General features: G+C 40.7%; 5 protein-coding genes and 2 pseudogenes across 7 annotated transcripts; 2 read left to right on the top strand and 5 right to left on the bottom strand.

Annotated features, from left to right (window-relative positions):
* Window positions 1-459: 459 nt before the first annotated feature.
* On the bottom strand, window positions 460-3,563 carry LOC135641689 (CASP-like protein 4B2). Its single transcript, XM_065157311.1, has 3 exons — window positions 3,066-3,563; window positions 2,860-2,995; window positions 460-831 (listed from the first exon to the last, which is right to left on the bottom strand). The coding sequence occupies exons 1-3, from the start codon at window positions 3,431-3,433 to the stop codon at window positions 640-642; spliced, it is 696 nt and encodes a 231-aa protein (XP_065013383.1). The 5' UTR covers window positions 3,434-3,563; the 3' UTR covers window positions 460-639.
* Window positions 2,447-2,540, top strand: LOC135641883 (U6 spliceosomal RNA; annotated as a pseudogene).
* LOC103987921 (protein trichome birefringence-like 33) lies at window positions 3,560-5,843 on the bottom strand. Of its 2 annotated transcripts, none has more exons than XM_009406385.3 (5): window positions 5,069-5,843; window positions 4,823-4,994; window positions 4,541-4,746; window positions 4,313-4,471; window positions 3,560-4,242 (listed from the first exon to the last, which is right to left on the bottom strand). In XM_009406385.3, exons 1-5 carry the CDS (start codon window positions 5,599-5,601, stop codon window positions 3,903-3,905), a joined length of 1,410 nt encoding a protein of 469 aa, XP_009404660.2. In that variant the 5' UTR covers window positions 5,602-5,843; the 3' UTR covers window positions 3,560-3,902. The 2 variants fall into 2 exon arrangements, with proteins under 2 accessions (XP_009404660.2, XP_065013381.1); XM_065157309.1 differs by having other exon boundaries at window positions 3,769-4,242; window positions 4,823-4,997; window positions 5,069-5,723.
* Window positions 5,844-6,908: 1,065 nt separating this feature from the next.
* LOC135640234 (small ribosomal subunit protein eS7) lies at window positions 6,909-10,298 on the bottom strand. The gene is made up of 6 exons (XM_065154493.1): window positions 10,219-10,298; window positions 9,099-9,194; window positions 8,948-9,021; window positions 8,730-8,853; window positions 7,819-8,001; window positions 6,909-7,291 (listed from the first exon to the last, which is right to left on the bottom strand). The coding sequence occupies exons 2-6, from the start codon at window positions 9,171-9,173 to the stop codon at window positions 7,169-7,171; spliced, it is 579 nt and encodes a 192-aa protein (XP_065010565.1). The 5' UTR covers window positions 9,174-9,194; window positions 10,219-10,298; the 3' UTR covers window positions 6,909-7,168.
* Window positions 10,299-10,536: 238 nt separating this feature from the next.
* Window positions 10,537-15,910, top strand: LOC135640216 (uncharacterized protein At5g01610-like). Its single transcript, XM_065154453.1, has 3 exons — window positions 10,537-10,710; window positions 14,596-14,650; window positions 15,328-15,910. The coding sequence occupies exons 1-3, from the start codon at window positions 10,624-10,626 to the stop codon at window positions 15,696-15,698; spliced, it is 513 nt and encodes a 170-aa protein (XP_065010525.1). The 5' UTR covers window positions 10,537-10,623; the 3' UTR covers window positions 15,699-15,910.
* Window positions 15,911-16,126: 216 nt separating this feature from the next.
* Window positions 16,127-19,011, bottom strand: LOC135640593 (uncharacterized; annotated as a pseudogene). Its single transcript, XR_010497393.1, has 2 exons — window positions 17,936-19,011; window positions 16,127-16,702 (listed from the first exon to the last, which is right to left on the bottom strand). The product of XR_010497393.1 is annotated as an uncharacterized LOC135640593 (transcript).
* Window positions 19,012-20,649: 1,638 nt separating this feature from the next.
* LOC103988431 (LOB domain-containing protein 12-like) lies at window positions 20,650-21,733 on the bottom strand. The gene is made up of 2 exons (XM_009406961.3): window positions 21,543-21,733; window positions 20,650-21,462 (listed from the first exon to the last, which is right to left on the bottom strand). The coding sequence occupies exons 1-2, from the start codon at window positions 21,696-21,698 to the stop codon at window positions 21,130-21,132; spliced, it is 489 nt and encodes a 162-aa protein (XP_009405236.1). The 5' UTR covers window positions 21,699-21,733; the 3' UTR covers window positions 20,650-21,129.
* Window positions 21,734-22,868: the final 1,135 nt, after the last annotated feature.

Raw genomic sequence — 22,868 nt, 5'->3', positions numbered from 1 at the left:
AAACAAGAATTTAAGTAATTTGCCCTTTTTTCTTCTGCAAGACATCATTTTAAAGGCAAATCTACAATATAAAAATATAAATTTGACTATGAACATCAATAAGAATTCAATGTTCAACGTATCCAAAAAGCAAATAGCACATGCGTGACATATTTATCATTCTCCGGGCCTACTATTAAATTCAAGAAAATAAACAATTATCATCTGAAGTGGCAATAATAATTGGCAACATGCTGTCGATATGCGATATTAAAAACAAAAGTTCTCACAACTTAATATTGCAGAATATCAAAGACTAGAAATTGAAGAAGAATTACCGAATGTAAAATATTATGAGAAATTGCAAAGGAGAATCGAGATGTTATACAAATTTATCACTTTGCATGCTCATACACACAAGCAACTCTATCTAAATTGAAGAATGAGTTAACTGTACTTCTTTCAAAAGAACAACATCAGTGCAGCAATTTTTATCATTACCTCTGAAAGGATAAAGGAAAGGGCCAAATAACATCTCCAATTTACAGTCTTAACAAAATAAGGCAGATCACACCAGCATCCAGTGAGAAACTTATAGTACAGACCAACAGAAAAAGAAGAGAAAAAGGAAGGAGAAGAAAACACACTAACTTGGTAATTCTAAAAATAACTTCGTTTAGAGACTAAGAAGCCCGATATTAGAGCAGATAAGCAAAGTGCTGCAAATGTCAACAAAGCCATGCTGATTGCAGCTACTGATGCATCTGTGAAGGTATTCACCACTTCCTGTCGCATGCGGTCTGTGATTGGGATTGCTGCAGATGATGCAGAGATCAGCAGGTACGCAATCACCTACAGTAACCAAGTTGTTAGTTTCGTTGTATCACCAAGAAAAGCATCTTGATCTGGATTTGACAGGTGAATCTACATACACACGGCAACAATTAATCATCCCTCTTTTAGATCATTGGTTTATTAGAGGTGCGTCGCAAACCAAAAGAAAGGAACTCCAGGATATCAAGGTGCAGTGGTGAATAATTGGACACATATACATGCTCATGTGAAATTAGCTTCCCTGAGATGTTGACTTAGAAGCTGTTGATTGGGTTTCTGACTTCTGTTGTGGAACTTAAATCTCTTTAAATTCATATGAACTTTCAAGGTCATGGCCCTCTGACCTCTTAAACAAGAAGTTGCAATTCAGTAAATTGTCCTCGTTTATAGTACCAGAATCAGCAGAACCACTGGAATGGCATCAAAAGGAAAAACAGTATGTTACAAAAGTTATACTAGATTTAGCATTGAAAACACTTAATGGTCTACTCTAGCATGTGTTTGCTTGTGGGAAGGTATTGGATATTTAAAGTTAATACTTTTTACGGCTCAGATGCATGGAAGTAAAGTCTAATGAACTCCAACTCTCACGAAGTGATACTACACTGCCTACTTTTTAATGACTCGATAAAGAAGTATTATCATCACTATATCTGTGGGTGCAGTTAAAAATGCTCATTACTGTGATTTTGGGCAGAATACACTTAGGAAAAGAATATAGGGATGAGACAGAATCAAACCTTTTGGTACGCCATGACCTAATGGATTGAAGGTGAGGTTGATATCTAAAGAACTGGGAAGGAGAAACTGCTGGAGCAAAAACAGAGAGAAGCCTTACAGTCATATGGAAATATTTTATATTCTTGTTACTTACTCAATTTTCTCTTTAGTATGTATAGCTGTAACCTTAACTATAGTAGGAGTGAAACTCCGTTTAGCAATGTACTTCATATTTCACATAGGTTCTGTTTCTGTTAACCCAGATTGTACCCATACAAACAGTGCATTCCAACATCAAAAGCAGTCTTTCCTGTAAAGACATGTACAATCACTAGCACTCCTATCTTAAGATTGCTATAAAATATATGGAACTGGTAAGCAAATAGAAATTCAATGCAAGGTACCGAAACAGGAATGTTATAAAGGGTTCACCAAATTGTCTGTTCCATGATCACTTTTGATCTCAATCATTAGCTTATTTCGGTCAAAACAAATTTATAATTTTTTTGGTGGGTATTATGTATATATATGCTTTTGAAGTTTGGAAACAGCAGCCAGCCCTCTAACTCTTAATACAACATATACATCCCTCCAAATAATATAAATCTTACTTCTATCCCTTCAAATATGTAACAGTCCTACAAAAACTCTACTCCTTTTCGCATCCATCCAATGAACTTAGAGAAGTTTGAATGAGTTTGAGAAAGTATTAATTTTATATACCTAAAGCGCTCCCTATTTCTTTAACCGATTATTTGACCTTCTGTTTTCTAGGCTCGAAATCATCAATTTAGTCAGGGTAATATATGTAATATTTTTTGAGTTTCATTGTTCAAGTGTCATTATGCCGACCCTATTAACTACAATAGCATATGCATAAGCTTTTTGTGTTTTTTCAATATATATCTACTTAATCTCTTCAGAGACATCCGATAAGATTGGATATAGAGAAGATTAGCATGACCGCAAGGATGACATGCAAAAATCGAGAAATTATCCAATTTTTTTTAAACAATTATATATATTTTAAAGGGTTAAATAGAAAAATCAAAGCACTTCTGCCTCTATTTATTTTATTTTATCAAGGCTAGTGTTTGAGATCAAAAGTGACAGTATATTTTCTTCATACATTCCTGGTAAGCTGCATAAATTTTCTTACTACATTTAACTATTAAGGAATTCTCTCACAAAGTTCAAGCAATCTTCCTTCAATAGAATCCACAGGCAACAAATTTTGCCCCAGTAATCAATTCACAAACTATTACCGGATCTCATGTGTTCAAATTTCATATACCTAAAGGCAAAAAATGTGGAATTCCAACCAACCTGATCTCCGGCGAAGTCCACAATCCCGGAGTACTGCTTCGGCGCCAAATCCTTGCCGGTGCCTAACCGGTGCGCCTGCCTCAGCACCTGCGCCGTCGAGTACACGAGCGCCACCACTGCGACCGCTAACAAGTACCTATAAGCCAAAATCCACCACCGACTCAATCCACAACCCTAGTCAAGCAAAATCCATTCGTCGAACCCACCGGTACTCCTGGTAGTGGTCGAAGCTCATCCATCCCCCGCGCCGGTTGGAGGCCAGGACGGCGACGGCGATCAGCGAGAAGATCCACGCCAGCGCGCGTAGAATCAGCCCGCTCTTCTCCAGCAGGTGCTCCCTCCTCCACCTCCGCACCACCGATCGCACCACCACGCTGCCCTCATCGGCGGCAACAGCGGCGGGGAGGGGGCTCGGGGTGGATTTCTCGATGCCAGGCGGCGGCCCGGGGGCCATCACCGGCACGATCGACCTCGGTTCGGCGCTCTCGTCCTCGTCGTCGGCGGCCATGTGGAAGAAGCAGTACACTAGTGGAGTGTGGGGGGGAATAAATAAATGCTTGGTGCTCATGGACATAACGAAATATAATTTTCCCACCCCAATGACACACACACGCAAGCTCTACCTTTCCAGCGAGCAAACCTTTTTTGGTGGGTCCCATCAAAATTCGCCGAATGCAGATAGAGGTATCTTTGGGGAACAAAAGAAAGGAGTAATTTTATTTCCCCTTTTTATTATCTTTTGCAAGGTGGATAAATTATGAGAAAGAAGCACAAAGCGAGTGGAATCAGATGAGAAAAGGAATGCCTTTGGCCGGATGTGGTTTTGCATCTCAGCAGAACATGTTCTGAGGTCCCATCAAAGAAAGTTTGTTGATGCGTGTTCTTTGTCCCTCAAGATGCATGAGGAGCAGGCAATTGTAATCCTTCTTTGACCTAAACAAAGTGTTAGTCTGATCTGCTTAACTGCTGCTGCTTCACTACAGTCTGAGATCAAGACTGGAGTTTACTGAAGACGATGAACTGAATGGATGAGCCTCTCTGTCCTAAGGGAAGAAGAGCTTGTTGTAGAAGAGCTCATTCCAGGTGTCCTGGAGGCCAGGCAAGCACCAATGCACGCAGTCGGCGTAGCTCCTCGGGTTTCTTCTCTGCTGGTTCGTCAGCGGGTACCTTTGCTGCTTGTAGATGCTGGTGTGCGCGTCCCTGCGATACTCCGAGAGCTGTGTGATGTTGAGGACGGTGATGGGAAGCTTCGTCTTGCCCAGGACCTCGGAGACCACCTGCATCACGCTCTTCTTCGAAGCAGAGCCCCAGTAGGTTGGGTCAAATATCGGCATCCTTTGCCCGTAGCAGTTCCCCTGGCGATCCCCTCCCCAGTCAATGCTCCTGCCATCTTCTCAGGCTCGAGTCAGATGCTCTGTCTTGTACATGGACATGTAGAATGAGAAAGGTTTACCTGAAATGAGTAGGTGACATGCTTGTGAAGAAGACTCTGGTCTTGAGGGGATCCAAGTTCCTCTCCAGCCACCTCACCATCCTCTTCAACACCAGCCGGTACGCCTTCTCAAGCTCCATCTCCTTGATGAACTTTGCTCCATCTCGAGAAGCCCCGCGCCTACAAATCTCGATCAGTATCGTCTCGAATTGGAAGGCAAAAGATAGCGGATGTGATCGTGAGAGTTACAGAGTCTTCATGTTCGTTCCTGTCAGCCACCACGTATACGTGTTGAAGACCAAAACATCTGCTCCCTTCCAGTCCTCGGCATGCTTCTCGATCGATCCTGGATACAGATGTATGACTCGTTCCTTCACCCGGTGATTCGTCGAGTTGTCGCAGTTCGATTCGACGAGAAATGGTGCCCAGTAGAACTCGATCGTGACGTTGTACTCCTAAATGTGCATGGTGATATCAGCAAACACTTTTGGTTGCATGTCCTTCACGACATGATTCTGTGCGATGAGTTACCGGAGCTGCGAAGATGGTAAGGGATGGAGAGCGTTTATGGCCCTTGCGGAAGCGGGCGATGTGTCGGTCCAGGAGACACACCATGGAGAAGAACTGGCCGCCGCTCAAGGAGTCTCCGACGAACAAGATGCGCTTGCCTCTCAGCCGTTCCAGCATGAACGTGGCGTTGAATCTGCTGTTTGAGCATGGCAAAACAGTGTTGACAGTCTTCTCACAAGAACAGTACGTTTGACAGCCTCATTTTACCTCTGCAGAGAGCATCCATGAGGTTGCCATCTCCAAAACTGGTAAGCCCTGTCGGGCCTCCCAAAAGCTTCGCACTTGAACTGAGGGTTGATGTAGCGGCACTCCTGCTCGGCGTAATGAGGCATCGACGCCTTGTCGTACACCCACTTGCCGCTGAACACATCACACCCTTCTTCGGTCCTCCCGACGGCGAACGGCACATACTCATCGTCCTCGCCATCCACATCCACGTCCAGTTCCTCTTCCTCCTCCTCTTCCTTCTCCTTCTCCGTCCCTCCTGCGGCGAGGGGCGCACCTGCACCCTTCGTGGTGCTCCCATTGGCCATCTGCAAGCTGATATCGTTCGCTATATCAGTGGTGAATGGCATGCCCACGTCCTTCCACTTAGATTCCTTGCTCTGAACCGGCACGTACTCTTGCTGTATGATTAGCTTCAGCTGCTGGGGTTTCTCTAGAGACCGCTTCTCCGTGTAAAGAATGGCAACGAAGACGATGAGGGAGAGAGTCGTGAGGTGGATAGTGAAGGAACTCATCTTTACGAAGGAAAAGGTAGGCTGTGAGGTGGAGAGAACGGCTGTGGCTTCTTCGGCCTCGAAGAGACGCGAAGCTTTGGACCATCAGATATAAGACTCGTTCTCGGTTTCTGCAGCTGCGTGCAGTACGAGTAAGCCAGCGGGATCAGAGCTTCGGTAGAGACCTCAGATGAACACTCCAAAGAACTGCATGCATCAGAGCTGTGTCATGAACGGGACACACCAACCAAACAAGAAGGTCACGAGGCAGGACAGCCTGTTGTTCCGCCATCCAAATCATGGTATAAATGAGTTCACTTTGTACAATATCCATCCCTCGAACAGGAGAATGCCATTAGGTTCATGCAACTTCCCATGAGGAAGAGTGTTATGATGGGATGTTTCCGATGGTACTTCGCAATCATGAGCGGTGATGCTGTTTTGGGGAAGCATCAAACTTTAATTGCACTGAACATGAAGAAATTTGAAGTGCAGGCTATCTACTACCTTATTCGCTCGTATCGAAGGTGTTCGATGAAATGGCTCTGAGCAAAATTTGGGAAAGAAAAGGGAGGATTCATCAGTTGTAACGAAGTTGGAGAGCAAAATTGTCGGTAGAATCCGACGTTGCAGATAAAATGGGACAACTTTGCAACGAGATTGACTTGAATTGGGTGCTTGTGGGAGAAACAGGTGTGGCTTCTTGTCTTGTTCATCCGACGCTGGTTGGCCTGTCACTGCTTCGGTCACCATCGATGATGTCATCCACGCTACGACTGCACAGCTACCCCTCATACATTGATATCCAGTAGGTTACTGTTAATTTAAGTGAATTATACATCAGATTCATCAAATTAATTAAATAATATATCAATTTTTTCATGAAATTAAACAGTGATATCAGATGTTGAGAGATTCAAATAAAAAACAATATCATAAAATTATTATTGAAATAGATCGCATGTGCATCCTACTAGCATCTAATTTTGGGTTATGTTTAAACAATGATGTTGAAAGCCTTTTAACGAGTAAGATTGTGACATGACATCATAATTTAATCACACAATTCATGGATCAGCTACTACAAACTCATCTATAACATTTTGGATAAGTAAATAGATCAATCATTCCTTGAAACATTTGAAATGAAAAAACTCTCTCATGTTTCATGTTTAGATATCTGACCTACTGAATTATGATACCAAATAATTGGGATTGGGATGTATAAATAAAGTGATCAGGTTTAGATAATCGAGTCTAGAAACAAACAAGATACATTTCATGAGTACATTATCCAATATGGGATACTCACAATTAAGGATCCTATCTTAAAAGGGAGCAAATCTCAATGATCATTAATCATGATCCAAGTTTAACTAGTGTTACAATCTGAAAATTGCTGCAGAGTAAAGAGAGAATGACAGACTTTTAAAAGGTTTCAAGCTCAAAAACTAAAATCAAGAGGATCAGGATGAGCTTCTGTGATGATCTTTGGCATAATTTAACTAAACATCAAATCTTCAAGAAATTCGACACTAAATGAGACGACAACAAAACTGTCTTGATTTATAGGGCTGCATGCTGCATTTCATGCAGTCTCGGTCAGAGGGTACTCGAAGACAACATCCTTTCCGCAAAGCTTTCGATAGACACCAGTGAATGACTCCAGCTTGTACTCCGTGTTGTTGCGTTCCTTTGGGTCCAGGAATATCTGATTCAAACAAATTCATATTAAATAAAACCATCGCTTGCCACAATGCATGCAAAAAAGGGAGATTGCTTGCAAGTGACCATAGAAGACAATGCCATCAAAATTAGATTCCACAAGGGGCAGAACCTTAATAAAAAAAACATTGCCTTCTAGTTATGCTGCAGATGTGTGCCATTAAATGAAATTACCCAAAAGAACCCATTGTTTGAGATAATAAAGTGATATGGACAAATCATTTAGAGGTTAGCAACGATCGAAAAGCATCTTGACAGCTGCAAATATAAAAATTGGTGGTTCATGAAAACCGATAATCAACAAAACAGAACCATTTGGAATCAAACCATTTGTTTAACTTAATCACATCACTGAATGCACATCTGGGTACACCTAGAGACTGATTTTTAATAAGAAACTATATTAAAATGTTGCTGGCATTTAAGTCAATAAATATACATAAACCCACAAAAGAGAAAACGCTAGACCCCTAAGGTCAAAAAATCAAGAACCAATAACCAGAAGGAACTGACCTTCACAATCTTGGAGCCATCCAAACGATATCTTATGCGCTTCCCAACAATCTCAGCTGGGTAGACAACATCCTCCAAGATGCCATCGTGAACTGCAGTGAGAGTGCGGCTGCGTGGGCGCACAACAGCAGAACCTTTCTTTGGAGGTCTGAGTATCCTCCTTGTTGCAATAAGAACCACATCCTATTGGAAAAAACAATTAACATAGCAACACAAAGAATCATGAATAAAGAAAATATAACTTAAACAGCATATAGCCATCTTCAATGTACAGAAATAATAGAAGAGTTCATTACAACTTCAAAGATAATAAATAAGTATGACCAGTAAAGATACAATCTATTTCATATAGCAAAAGAATCATAACTCTCAATGATTAAGAATGTAAAAATTTGAAAATTTCCACTTTGATTAAAAGATGTCTATACATATGATATGAGATAATAAAATATATTATTTCATCTTCCAGCAAACAAATAGTACATCAGTATTTCTATCTTGGTATTTGCCTCAAAGATCCCACTTCCTTAACATGTAGCACAAAAGAACATTGGATTTCAATCAGCAATGCTGACAAGAAAATCAATCACATAGTTAAATTTCAAGATTAGCTCAAAAAAATAAAGTAACAAGAATTTAGTAGTGTAAATTAAAAATATATACCTCACATGAAAACATTTAGAAGCTCAAGATAGACTATGTAGGTTTTCTTAGAAATATGAAAGTAGGATCAATTCAATCACTGTCATTTAATTAAATAAAGTCAGAGCATCTTAATTCAGTACAAGCATTCAGCGATAATGCTGAAGATGAATGAGAACTATAAACATATTTTGAGTGTCCACAGAAAAAAACTTCATCTTACAAATTATAATATTAAGAGGCAAGAAGACAGGAAAATGAAGCCTAACCTTCCCACTGAACTTCTTCTCCAATTCTCTGACCAGCCTCACATGAATCTTCTTAAAGGCCTTCCGAAGCCTATAAGGAACATGAATAACAACAGCTTTCCTGTTGCCCGCTACATCCATTTGACTGCATTAGAGACCATAGCAGACAACAAACAATTCAGCTACCCTATCTCTTGGACAAAAAAAAATGTACTCCACAGGTCAAAATTGATACACACATGGCCGAATTGATATAGAGGTCCTTCAAGTCGCTCTTCAGCTCCTGATTACCATTCTCCAAATCAAAGAATGCCTACAAGAAGTAAAAAGCCTATCAGCAACTAAAACCAAAACTTCAAAAGAAAACAAGGCTAAAGCAAGTATCACTACCTGAGCAACAGTGTCCTCAAACTCTGTTGGCTCCAAACCCTTTTCCTTCTGGATTTTCTTCCTTGCAGTAAACATTTTGTTTTCTTATCGCTTAGCCTACATAACATTACACCAGAGGGTACTAAATAAAGTATTATGCATACAAAATGAAATAATATTATCATTTTTTAATAGAAGCATTTGACTTCCATTTTATGGCTTACCAAACTACAACACAAAAAAAAAAGCAAATCATCAACTTAACAATGTGCCAATTCGATAAATATTTTTCACGGCTCATAACACTTCAGAAATTAAAGAATATTATCATTTTTTAGATAAATATCTTGCATAAGTATTATGCAAATGAAATGAAATAATATTATCATTTTTTAATAGAAACATTCGACTGCCATTTTCTGGCTTACCAATCTACAACACACACACACACTAAAAAAAAAAAAAAAAGCAAATCCTCAACCTAACAATATGCCAATTAGATAAATATTTTGCACGGCTCATAACACTTCAGAAATTAAATGCCTAACCCTAAAACACTTAACAAAGACAAAGAGACCTATTCCTAATGCATGAGGTCAATGTCATTAAATCCTCTCTTCGCAGCCACGGCGAGCTCACTAAAGACTTAGTCCGAAAAGCCAGTGCCGAGCGAATAAACATATAGTAACTAGCAACATGATCTAATAAAAGATCGCTTCCGTCACGTTTTGCAGTCTGCGGCAGAGTCTTGTCCAACGACAGTAGCATCTGTCAAAATCTTTCCAATCGTTGAGAAATAACATGGTAACTCAGTGAGCGTCAACTAATTCGAAAGTTGGTAAAAGGCAAAAAGAAACACATCAAATGGTATCAACCTCTAATCACACTCTACCAAGATGAACACCATTCCACCCTCATCAAACCTAAAATGCAACAACTTGCAGATCTTACCATGAAAAAAATTACAGCCATGGACAGCAAAACAAGAAATCAAAAAATTGCACCAAAGAAGAACACGGCGACCCAAGGAAAAGAACGTGATGATTGTTTTCCCAGAAGAATAAAAACTGGAGTGAAGAAAAGAGCACCCAGCTGGCACCGATCGGAACTCTCAAACTCGAGATCGGGTGAAAGGAGTTACCTTTGGGGCCGAGGAGGACGCAAGCAACGTACAGAGATCACAGCGGCGCCCTGAGGGTTTCTTGGTCTCAAGCCGCATCCTCTTTATCGCTCGACGGCAACGAGGGATTTCATGTTCCATATTTCCAATTTTGCCCTTAATTTAGTGACATTGATTGATTAAATCTGGACCGTCCAACAGCGTAAACGATCGCTCGCTGGCAACGCAAGCTGGAACTGATGTCAACCGTGCGTCACTCTGCCGCATGCTTTCTTGACATGCCAAGTGGACGGTTGAGATGGAATAGATGTGATGACTGTTCACGGTTGAGATGTCGACCTTTTTCTTCCCGTCGACGAGGAGGAGAGGCGAAAGGGGGGTTTTGGATCTCGATTCCTTCCCAAGTGGAAGAGATAGCAGCGAGAGATGGATCAGATACTGAACAAGGTCGGGTCGTATTGGATTAACAAGAGAGCCAACAAGGAGATTTCCTCCGTCGGTGACGACCTCAACGTAAGCGCTCCTTCCGATTCTCCCCTCATTTCAGTTGTGCGCTTAATTCCAGCTCCCGCTCCCTTTGTGCTTTTGGGCTTGTGGATTTTGGGTGCTTTCTTGCGATTGTGATGCTCATTCCTCCGTAGAAACCTGGATTCAATCAGCACTCTGAGCTCACCTCTAGCTCTTTCACTTTGTTGATTTCTTGAATCTTTTTCCTTGGACATTCTTTTTCCTGTCGATGGTTACGTGTAAGACTATTCATGTGGATCTAAGAATTTCCAGCAAAGAAAGGTATGATCTTTGTTTTAGTTTGGTGCTATGATGTTCCTGTGAAAATTGCCAACTTAACTGGTGGTATAAATGTTCCTGTTATAACGGCCAATCAAATTGTTGGATGGTGCATGAAAGGTGGAACCTTTGAGCTACTCAGAACCGAAGTTCGCACTTAAAAGAACCTGAAGAGAGGTTTCAAAGAATGTGATACAGTTCGATGGTTTATCAAGATTTTAAAATACAGTTTTTATTCTTGTTATTTGATGATCTTGTCTCTATTATGTTGCTTCAGTGTTTGGAGATGATAAAGAAAAGTGTGGTGGATCATCCTAAATGATGCCTTCTGCTAATTCTTTTAGCCTCAGCGTCAGATTAATGCTTGTTAAACGTAGGCTACTCATTGGATTCGGTTTGTATTAATGAAAAGTGATGGGCATTGAAGATACTAGAATATTTTGGAGCTTAACCAAAAAATTTGGATATTGTGGTTATGCACATTCCTGTCATGAAAAAGGCTTAGCTTCTGTTCTTGAAAAATGTCAAAGATGAATACCAGAAGAGGAGCAACAAATTAAAATTATGTCACATAAAGATAATAGGTCGTGAGAGATACTAAAGAATTTTTTATTGACGCGTCAGCAAGAATGAGAAGCAATTTAGGTGGACTATTTTCCATAATAATGTATTGTAGATTACTTCCATATTTGCTGACCATGAGAGGGCGCTTAGTTGAAATAAGAAAAAAGTTGAAGAGAAATTTTAAATATTTGAAGAGTTTGTTTATTAGAGTCATATTAAAATATTTGTGAGCAGGAGATATAATGATGGACTGCAGAGCCAATTTTTCATGGTTATATATATTATTGATTTGGTTAAATTTATTGTAAGTTGATTTGGTTGATTATTATAGTCATTATTGTTGATTTTTGCTTCGCTATGGTTCCTTCTTCATTACTCTTTATTAACTTATTGTTTCCTTATTATTATATGTTACAACTTTTGAGAAATAGAAATGTGATGAAATAGTGAATTATGTAATGTGACCCTTAAAGTAGATTGTATGAGAGTTTAAATCAAGACCGGGTATCAGGTGGCCTGTCACAACCCGGGTCTGATGGATTAACTGGACTATCAACTTTGTTTGGTCCAAACCACTGACTAAAATGTTTAAGTTGAAATTGATAATAGTACACTCATCAGACCCTTATAAGTCAATATTAATCTTGCTCACTTTCGATGTGAGACTAATCAGGAGTGTTACAATCACCCCCACTTAAATAATCATTATAACATCACAAATCAATTATCATTATTTACTACCCATGAAATTTCGAAAGTAAAACATCATTATGGTGGAGAATGTGGGAGAAGTAGCCCTTTTATATAGGAGAAGATAAGATCTCCCCGAAAGATAAGTAATAATTTAATTTTTATTTTTAATTTATTTTTCGTTTGCTTTCACACACAAAGAAAGTAATATAATATTCATCTCTTGTTATTCACACACAAAAATGGAATGTAAACTATTTAATTCCTAAATATCAAATCACTCATTAGGAAATAAATCAATTAATAATTTAAATGATTAGTAAAATTCCTAACTTATCCATGTGATTAAGGAAACTAAATTTAATTATTTCCTTAACTATAGTACACAGATATAGAAGTTAGTAATAAAGTGAGACATCATTTATAGTAATTAATTTATGTTAAGGGAGAAATTATCGGTGATTACATTTCTCCCTCACTTAATAGGAATTTGGTCTCCAAATTTGATTAAACATAACATTAATCAATATAGTTAGCTTTTGAAATACTAAGCCAAAGGACAAAACTAAATTAGCTTATTTAATGTGTCACTCTAAAACTTTTAAGTCAAAAGATATATATTTTTTTAACATAAAATATATGAAAAATTAATGAAACTCATTGAATAAATTTGATTTTAGATTACCCTATAACAAGTATATTAAATTTTATATCCGATAGATCAATAAAACTTTGAAGTTTTAAAAATTATTTAATTGACATAAAATATAAGTTGAGGTACAACTCAACAAACAAAAGCAATTGAAATGATGAAAATTTATCCAACTATTCAACATATATTCTTTTATAATTTCAAATGATTTATATATTATATATGTCAAAGAAATAACATTATATTTAATTCTCATTAGACTCATCATTGCATTAAATAATATCTGATAATTAATTTGACATTAAATCAAAACCCTATTTAAATTAATTACTCATACAATTAAGTTTAAATATCAATGTACAATCAAATTTATTCAACTTCAAAGGCACATTTTGTTACCGTCAATAATAACTTCTAACATATGTCAATAATAACCATCCTAACATATGTCAAATTTAATATCAATTTTAAGAATAATATATGGTAACCAAAATTATAAAGGTAAATACTTTATATTTATAAAAGATCCTATAAAATTTTTGCACTTAAAATTATCAAAACTTTTACAGAGAATAACTAAAGCTTACTATAATCTTCATGAATAACTAAGTCAATTGATATTATTTATTTTTTAAATTAACAACCCTAATCTACTTTTCAAAAAGGGGACAAAAGGGTCATGGAAAAATTATATTCAAAATGTAAAACCTTATGAGAGTATAAACTAATACAACACTTATTTTAATTTAGAGAAAAATAAATTTTTGACTTTTTACTCTATAATCCCATTTCAAGTCATTTAACGAGATTCTCTTTAAGTAACATCTTTAATCAATTATTTTTATAAACAAAATCATATTTGACTCAAAAATGATCATAATATCTTAAATTCATATTTTAGTTGCATTATAATCGAATTCTCAAAATCTAAATCTCAAAAACTAATTGGGTCATCACTCACTATGATGGGTGGTTGTCACGACCTAGGTCTGATGGGCTAACTAGCCTATCAACTTCGTTCGGTCCAAACCACTGACCAAAATACTTAAACTAAAGTTAATAATAATACAATCATCAGACCTTATAAGCCAATCTTAATCTTGACCACTTTCGATGTGGGACTAATCAGGGGTGTTACATGGCCAATGGATAGTTAGGATTGCAATGGTATGGATCGATATTTCATGTGTTGATACACATTCTTACCAGAAACAGAAGCAAGGACGGTGGAAAGGAGAAAAACTACTTCCCCTCATAAATTCTTGCTTTAATCCAGGTGTGATTCAAGAAGGGGCTAGGCGATTGAAGTGGACTGGTTCAGAGGGATCAGGTCACCAAGAAATCAATATCGTCAAAACTCTATGTTTCAGCTGTAATGCAATCAAAATGTCAAAAACATGAGCTTTGGTCAAGGCAAGCTGAAGGCAAGGGTCGGCATACTGATTTCCGCTACTGGACTGTATATTGTACAATTTGATTCCTTTAATGGTTTGTCTTTTTTACTTTTAGTTCAGACCTGAACATACTGCTGCAGGAAAGTATAGTGCACATCTTAATTTCCTGATGGATGGGTTTTTTTGCAACAATTTTTCTTTTGAGATCTCGTCGCTGAGTTTGTGTAATGTTATATATTGTTTGCTGGTACATTTGTTTTCCACTCACTTGAACTAAAAAGTTGGTGACATAATCTTTTGTTATTTTCTCAGTCACTCTCTAGCAGCATTGAAGGGGGAGCAAAATGGTTGGTCAATAAGTTAAAAGGTGCAATTTCTGAGCTCCACAGATTCCCTACTGCATTCTATGCATTATTAGCATATAAAAGCTACCAAGCTGACTAAAACCTAACATTGTACAGGATAAGGCTTGGTAAGTTGGATCGATTCGTGTTGAGCTGTAATCTCCAATTTGTTTCCATGTAGTTCAGACAAGTTGGTCAAATTTTTGTAATGATACTTGCAAGCATCATCTAAGGTTACCCTTTGCATGGAAGAGTCTTTTTTTTACATCCCAGGACCTTGCAATGATCTTTTATCTAACCTTCTTAAAACAACAAAAGCAGGCTCATCTAGAGTGAGATTAAAAAAAAAAATCAAATTGCTGGAGTTTCTCGATAAAGACTCTTCCGTGACACTTTGCTGAATCTGCCAAAATAAAGCATAGAAAAATAGAAACATTTATTTTGGGGTTCTCGGTAATTTCTGTGGTCATGATAATGCCTGTGCGCTACCTGGACTTGTCGTAAACAACTCATGTTTCTTTTTGTCAACTTCCTCTAAGATCATATATACATGTTCTCATATGCAATGTGCAAGACATTTCTTTCTGATAACTCGATTTTCTTTTGTTCAGACATTTTCAATTTGTGCAATGCATACTGGTGGTTTTAATCTCTCATGAACTTGCTTGAGCAAACTCATAGAAGAACTGTATTGTTCCAGGAAAGATGCAGAAATCATTGCCTGAACTGCTGAGGGAATACGACATGCCAATAGGCCTCTTTCCACAAGATGCCACTCACTACGAATTTAACGAAGAGACGGGGAAGCTTACTGTTTTCATACCCTCCATATGCGAGGTGGGTTACAGGGATTCCTCGGTCTTGCGATTTTTAAACATCGTGACTGGGTATCTGGAGAAAGGAAAGCTAGTTGACATAGAAGGAATCAAGACCAAAGTGCTGATTTGGTCGAAAGTAACTCGCATCTCCACGGAAGGATCCAAAATACATTTCACCACTGGAGTGAAGAAAACCCGGAGTCGTGATGCATATCAGGTGCTCAGAGCTGGTATCACTGTGGATAAATTTTAGGCTGCTTTGAGATGGTAAATTACTGTGTGTGGAAGCTGCTAATGTCAGCTAAGATGTCATCATTTACATGATGTTATCCTGTTAATCTCTAAACCCTGCACTTCAAGATGCTTCTCTATTGTTTTCTTTTTCTTAGTATGTCAATGTGCTTGTAATTAAAGGCACCATTTCTTATCAGCTTTATGCAGCTTACAAACTGTTCCCATGTTGCAGTCTTAGTGTTTCTTCAAGTTGGATTGTGATGATAAGTTTTGTTGTTTGGTTCCTGCTATCGATTTTTCGTTTCTTGCTTAAGAAAACAATTGTTCTATAAAATAACAACAACAAAAAATCAAAAATTTTCAATTATTTGTGATCGACATCACAGGCATAAAAATCAACTGAGGCATGACAAGTAATCATTAACATACAAAAAATCACTTCCACACTTCAGGAAGCCAATTAACATCATCCTTCCATTGAACGAGTAATCTTTTCATGATTTGTCTTTTCAACTCTGCACATACAGATAACAAAATCAATCTTCGTTTGAGCATGAGTTTCTTCCAACACATTGCATGATGATGTGATGATGGAATCATGATCCCACATCAATTCCCACCTCCAAGCATGATCCTCATTTCTTTCAACAAGAAAACTTGTACAGATACAACTTTGGAATAGATGTGGGAGTAACACAATTCGACAGCCGCAGCCATGGCAGCATACATTTTTTATGCTGGTTTTAATCAGTGAATAGGGCATATATTTCTGTATGAGATGTAGAACTCTGAAAGAGAAGCCGTCCTTTTGGAATCTTGGGATGCTCACTCTTGGTCATTCAGCTTTTCAAAAAGGGACTTCATTGCTTCATATGTCGACCAGCAAATAGCTGCGGCTGGTGCATGAAACAGCATTCTAGGTTTCCATCCCCTCATCAGCCCAGCATAACCGTCGTGCCTTAATATAGCCCGTATAACCTCGTTTATAGAGCTGCTTGAATATCTATCACAACCACAAACACCCTGTTTGAAGAACGGAATAATAAAACTTCAGATTACACAAAAGAAAACAGATTATGGGAATGTCCAGTTGACTAATTCCACAAGTCATAAAAGTCACTTAAGAGAGCTGAAAAGATAAGTACATAAAACAGTTGACAGATTAAGAATCAACAGAATATGCAAGGGCATGCAGAGAACATATTCAAATGCTAACATCATGACTATTTTTTTATGAAAGAGAGAGAATACCAAATCAACCATCACAAAGATAACATACAACATTAACCAAAAACCCAAAATAATGGTTCGCCAACTTTCATTCTTCCATGAGTCAAAAGCTTCCCATATATAACTTCTAATGTCTTCTTAACTCTAACAATCAGTAATCAGCATCTAGGTGACACTGATTTACCAAGGTGGCTGTGCTAAGATGGAGGTTTGACTTTGAAAGCCAATCTAACAAAGAAATATAATGGTTCAGCCCTAACTAGGTAATAAGAAGCAATTACAGTGCAGGAATGATGTTGCACCACCTATCAGGCAAAGAGTAGCACCACGTCGCAGGCTGTACCAATTATGAGATTAAAGGACTAAAAAAAATCCAACGCACCAGCCTCCCACCAGAGCATAGTTCGAAAATTCAGACATATGGAGACTTATCCTGCCATTCAGAGGGACAATTTCTCTGACTTAGAACCCTTTGACACCCTTCTTTTGCTACGGCATAATCTTCCTGTGCAAGCACCCTCTATCAAGGTATTTTCCCTACCGTGATTGTAGTACTAGTGGTAATGTATCCAAGTGTTCTTATCCTGCACAAGCAATCAGTCTCTGCTTTGTTGAATTTCATCATATGTTTCCTCATCAAATCAGTTTGATACTGTTGTCTCCAATTCCATGAGTTAGATCTCAACCAAGCACACATAAATACATAAAAATTCAAGAACACCAGTCCAAACAAAAAAAAAAATCAGATCCTGTATGGCCAGTGGCCACAAGCAGAATGTGAAAAATGAGGAGCTTGAGGTGCATTGTTATCATGTTATGATATTAATTGCTATGCAACAACTGACATGGACAAGAACATGATACAGAGACTTTGCAACTTTGTTATTATCTGCCAAGGACATGATATCAGAGACTAAGTGCCACTTCATGGAACAAACACCTAATATATGAGATGCAAATACTAAGAGCAAAAAAAGATTCCATCTTTAAGCTACTATATATTATAGATTGGCTTGGAAGCTTTACCTGACACTGTAATTGGGTCTTCACCACACCGAGCGGTGTTGTTATAGCTGCTGCTAAGCCACCCGCCGCAGCACCAGCGGTGGCGTGCACCACCAGCCGCTCATCACTGGCACTCTCCGGTGAGATTTCCATCAGCCCCCTCTTGGCTGCCTCGTACGTTGTGAAGTGCACGGCTGTATAGGGGGCGTTCATCACGACGGTCGTCTTGTAAGAGGCGAAGAACGCCCTGCTCCCCTCCTCCCTCAGAACCCTGGCGACGCAGTCCGCGACACCCTAGTACGGGCTACTTCTGAGCTGGAGACGCTGCTTCACGGTGTCCATGGGCGTGAACACGGCGTCGCTGGCGACGGTGGCGAGCACCCCAGAGGCGGCGTGGGCGATCGAATTGTTGGAGTTCTCCCCGGAGAGCGAGTCCTTGGAGATCTCGTAGACGGAGAAGTACACGGCGTGGGCGCGTCCGGCGCCGAGGCTCATGGCGCCGAGACCGCGGTAGAGGCCGAGGAGGCCCTCGGCGCGAAGGACAGAGCGGACGGCCTGGCGGAGACCGAGCGGCGGGTGGCACGGAGGGGAGCCGGCCTGCATCCGGGTCTTGAGGGTGTCGACGGGGAACTGCCAGAAGTGGAGGCCGCGACGACGCCCGCGACGGATCCGGCCACCATGAACTGCCAGAAGTGGAGGCCGTCGTGCTGCTGCTCGATGCTGAGGTCGCCGGCGGCCGTGGCCGCCGGCGGTAGGAGCTCCGGCGAGCGGAACTTGGCGGAGGCATCGGCCATGGAAGAAGATCAAGCTGCGAGGGTTAGGGTTGATCAGAAGGGGCTTAAAAGGGCATGCATCGACCCGGGGGTTTGACTCCCACGCAATAATTCAGGAGATTGGGAGAGGGTAAGCGTCACATCGGATCGAAAACAGGAGGAGAAGAGGCATCGCGAGAGCGACAGGGGGGGAAAGGTTTTGGATCGAAGCGGTCGTGGACAGCACCGTCTTCGCTTCGCCTGATGCGGTGTTCGTTTTCCCCATGCCTGCTTCTGTTTCTGCTCTCCCTCTGTTTTTGTTTTCCCGTTTCCGTGGGCACATCTCTTTTCTTTTGTTTTCTCGCTCTACCAATTTGTTTATGCGTTTCCGCCTCCGTGTGAATTTGTTTCTGTTTTCGCCGTCATGTTCGAAGAGAACGTAGTCAGCGTTGCCGCTGGAAGGAGGTGGTGTTAGTTAATGCTGGGGGCTCGGCCGCACGGTTCTCGATTGAGGACTCATATCTTGTGTGGGACCCATCACTAATCCATGTTTCGCTTCTCATTCTCGTCTATCAGTGCCAGGACGAGCTGAAGCCTGCAGCGGGCTTGACAGTGAATCTCTCCTATCGGCAAGGACTTCAAATCCTCCGTGACTCACTTCTAAACCGTAGGATCCGAGAAATGGACGGTTTAGATGTGGGAGTTGAAGAACTTCATTCTTCGTATGCTGTGGGGAGGATCCTAGCTAATTCTCTAACGCTAAAACGCTGGCTCTCACAAATAATATAATAATATAAATTCCTCTCGTAGAAATATTCTTTACATTAAACTGCACATCAAATGTTCTCTCACGAATTCGTAATACATTTTCACGACCAAAATATCTCAACATAGAAATATTCTTTCCAAAGATAATACGGCCAAACCAAGCAGCCGTCAATTGGCGAAGAAGACCGACACGAGCGACAGCGGATAAAATCTTGGGCGAAAGCTGTGGCTGCGCTCTTCGTTGCTCGCGTCCTCCACAGGCTCCAACGAGATAAAGAGCACCGCAACCCCGTCGCGGTCATCGCTTTCTTCCCTGCGCACAGCACGCGCGGATAGCACTGCCCGGCGACGACGACGCGAGCTTGTGCGGCGGGAGAGGAGCCAGCTGTCGCGTCCCGCCACAGCTTTTTCCCTCGACGTGTTCCCGTCGACTCCTCATCCACCGAAGCCTGACGCAGACAAGAAATGTCGACATTGTTATCGAGTTATCCCCCCCCTGTTCCTCGACCTCCTCGAGGCCTCGCTTAAGCAGATGACACTATTCTGCATCGCAGTGAGAAGGGTCAGCACCATGTCGATGAGTGATTGAGGTCTTCGTCCTAAGGGTCAGCGAGAGATTGAGAGAGAAACCAGACGTGGGATTAATATATGATGTGACGGTGATCTGTTCCAGAGAAATAATATTGTGAGGCTGATTCAAGTACACTTTTGGGAATCTTGCAGAAGGTTGATCTATTGAGTTCTCGGTGGAATGGTCATTATTTAAGCTACGATTATATGTTGACTACAGCATCGACAGCTTGAGCTGAATCAACGCAGGGCTAATAAGTATCTACCATCGCATTTGAAAGAAAGCTGATGAGATCGGCAGCTCCATCTCAACATCAAGAAGAAGTAGACGTGCTACTTTACTATTTTACTCAGTTTCTTGGTTTCTATCTCAATCAAACTAAAGCATATATTGTCATTTGTTTTAGTTTGGATTGTTCTGAGTTCATCCCTAAACCAAAAACTCTTTGGCTCATGCAGCATCTTTGCATGAGCAACATTCTGACAACAGAGTTTATGGTATAAAGAAGAACTGCAAGCACATTCTTTACTCCTCAAACACATGCGTGTCGCACGTACACGTTCGGTAGTCATCCCCGTTGCTTAACCATCACACTTAGTATAATGGCAGCACAGAGAAAGCATAAGCTGCCAAATGCCCTACTTCTAGTTTAATCCTGCAGCATCTGAATGCGAAGGATCTGACAACACAATGTAGGCCAAGAGAAGAAGGTCATCACGGAGCTGCAGAGGTTGCTTCTAGGTTTTTCTTCAAGGAAAAGGATGACGGGAAGAGTAAAAGTTGGACATATGATTCAATATTGGCAGCTGCCCTCATCTTTCTCCCATGACAAGCATCATCACCCTATGATTCTGACAAAGGGAATTGTGTTAGGAAGAGCAGCAGGAATCTTCCAGTTTGTGTCTGTAGCGTTTCTGCCTACCTAAACACTGCAATGACGGGGGACACGTACGTGGAAGAAGCACTTGATCCATGTGAAGATAAGGATGAGCGGAACACCGACCCACCGTGGAGCGAGCTTGTTAATCTCTGTAGCAAACAAGACAAAAAATGCTACTCCATGTCTCATATGCTTACGGCCGAGGCACCGTCTAGATTCCATTAACAGAACAGAAACAAAGGTTTCATGTCCATGGATACTCTCTCTTGAGAGCCTCCTGGGGTACATTGCTGGTAGATGGATGGTTCATGAACTGAGCCATGCTGCTGAGCTCGTTGTGCACGACGAAGGACTTGTCGTCGGCGTCCATCTGCGGCTCAGGCAAGGCCGGCTCCTGCTGCATCTGAATGCACAGGATCTCCGCCTGCGCCACCGCGAGTTGCATCTGGAGCTGGGACACCTGGTTCTGCAGGTAGGAGATGGCCCCGACGCAGCCATACACCGGATCCCTCATCCTTGCGTTCGCTTCGTAGACGAGGCTGCTCACTGCGTCCGCTCTTTGGTGTAGCGGAAGCTCCTGCAGTCGATCATCAAAGGGCATCAGTTGGCTCCACCACATTGAAGAAGAGGAAGAGGAAGAGGAAGAGGAAGAGAAACCTGCAGCATTTTGCTAACGTTGCTTGCGCCAAACACCTTGTGGACCATGGCAAATTTGTGGGGTTCATCGGAAGGGAAGAAAGGAGCAAAGATGCAGTCCTTGGTGCATCGCCTCCGGAGAAGCTTGCAAGAAGCACAAGGCGAGTTGCCACCCATTTGACAGGGCAGCAAAGAAGAAGACTGTTTATATACTTGCAGATATGGAATTTGGCACGGTGAGGTTAGATGGAGATGCCTCTACCTATTTATCATTGAAGCCTAAGCTGATTACTGATTTGAATACCAGAAGAAAACAGTAATAAAATCTTAGGTTTCAGAGAGGGAATCTGACCTTCTTCACTACTGTGGTCAGAAAGATACAGGAAGAACTGTTCCTATAGCTCATCATCAAGAATCCTACTTCCAAGTCACTCACTCAGCCAAAGTTCAATCAACTGCATATAAAACTGTGCTACAGCGCCTCTGCTCATCATCGAGCATGTGATCATGTGACGAACATACTGGTTTACATGCTATACCTGCAGTCAAATATACAGTAACCTCATATTAAGCTACTTGCATGCCGTATGCAGCCATTGTTAATGTGATGCTCGATGGACAGTAACTCTTAAACCAGTGCAGCGTTCAGTCTTATTTTATGATGTTACATAAGGACGCAGATCAAAGTGACTACAGGTACTGATCCCAACTCAGCCTTCAGCAAGAACACATTTATGGTTGCCCATACTTTGTGCGCATGACATATAGTAGTAAACATGAAGCAAGGAGGGTAAGACAACATCTTCTTGGTCTCGTCGCACATGAAGTATGTTACGAGTTTAACTTGAGAGGTCGAGAAGGAAGAATCTATGAAACACCAGGTGGGAGGGGCGTGCTCATCGACAACATGTTTGATATATACACTCCATCCTCCACAGAATATATATATATAGGCAGTAGATTGTTTTCTATCGTCTCCTCTCACGTACATAGAGAGATGAGAATCTCCATTAATGAGGGAGGGTGTGGAAACGACGCAAAACCCTAACTCTAAAGGAGAGGAGAGAAGGGCTCAACGTGAATGTTTGTTGGCAGACGTTCACGTGTTCACGAGTTCTTGTTCTTTCTCTCTCTCTCTCTCTCTCTACCTATCTATCTATATGAATACAGGCGAAAGCTTTCATCCACCACAAGATTTGTACGAACTCGAGCCACTTCCCATGTATGATAAGTAGAAGAAGAGTAGATGTAGAGCTGATGAGATTGCAGGCATCACTGCTATGGCTTACATGTACACATGCATGTAGCAGCGAAGATTGGAAAACAAGGAGAGAGGAAACTGTTTGA

Source organism: Musa acuminata, chromosome BXJ3-6 (assembly GCF_036884655.1).
Source record: "Musa acuminata AAA Group cultivar baxijiao chromosome BXJ3-6, Cavendish_Baxijiao_AAA, whole genome shotgun sequence".
Lineage (NCBI taxonomy): Eukaryota > Viridiplantae > Streptophyta > Magnoliopsida > Zingiberales > Musaceae > Musa > Musa acuminata.
This window is presented reverse-complemented; position numbering and strand designations above follow the sequence as displayed.

Coding starts and splice junctions, on each gene's coding strand:
- LOC135641689 (XM_065157311.1), bottom strand. CDS start 3,433: ATGTCCATGAGCACCAAGCATTTATTTATTCCCCCCCACACTCCACTA. Junction 2,996..3,065: donor GACCACTACCAGGAGTACCG/GTGGGTTCGACG, acceptor TTTGGCTTATAG/GTACTTGTTAGCGGTCGCAG. Junction 832..2,859: donor TGGACTTCGCCGGAGATCAG/GTTGGTTGGAAT, acceptor TGGTTACTGTAG/GTGATTGCGTACCTGCTGAT.
- LOC103987921 (XM_065157309.1), bottom strand. CDS start 5,601: ATGAGTTCCTTCACTATCCACCTCACGACTCTCTCCCTCATCGTCTTC. Junction 4,747..4,822: donor TTACCATCTTCGCAGCTCCG/GTAACTCATCGC, acceptor ATGCACATTTAG/GAGTACAACGTCACGATCGA. Junction 4,472..4,540: donor GGAACGAACATGAAGACTCT/GTAACTCTCACG, acceptor CGAGATTTGTAG/GCGCGGGGCTTCTCGAGATG.
- LOC135640234 (XM_065154493.1), bottom strand. CDS start 9,173: ATGTTTACTGCAAGGAAGAAAATCCAGAAGGAAAAGGGTTTGGAGCCA. Junction 9,022..9,098: donor TTGAGGACACTGTTGCTCAG/GTAGTGATACTT, acceptor TACTTCTTGTAG/GCATTCTTTGATTTGGAGAA. Junction 7,292..7,818: donor ATGGCTCCAAGATTGTGAAG/GTCAGTTCCTTC, acceptor TGTTTGAATCAG/ATATTCCTGGACCCAAAGGA.
- LOC135640216 (XM_065154453.1), top strand. CDS start 10,624: ATGGATCAGATACTGAACAAGGTCGGGTCGTATTGGATTAACAAGAGA. Junction 10,711..14,595: donor CCGTCGGTGACGACCTCAAC/GTAAGCGCTCCT, acceptor TTATTTTCTCAG/TCACTCTCTAGCAGCATTGA. Junction 14,651..15,327: donor GTTGGTCAATAAGTTAAAAG/GTGCAATTTCTG, acceptor GTATTGTTCCAG/GAAAGATGCAGAAATCATTG.
- LOC103988431 (XM_009406961.3), bottom strand. CDS start 21,698: ATGGGTGGCAACTCGCCTTGTGCTTCTTGCAAGCTTCTCCGGAGGCGA. Junction 21,463..21,542: donor ACGTTAGCAAAATGCTGCAG/GTTTCTCTTCCT, acceptor GATCGACTGCAG/GAGCTTCCGCTACACCAAAG.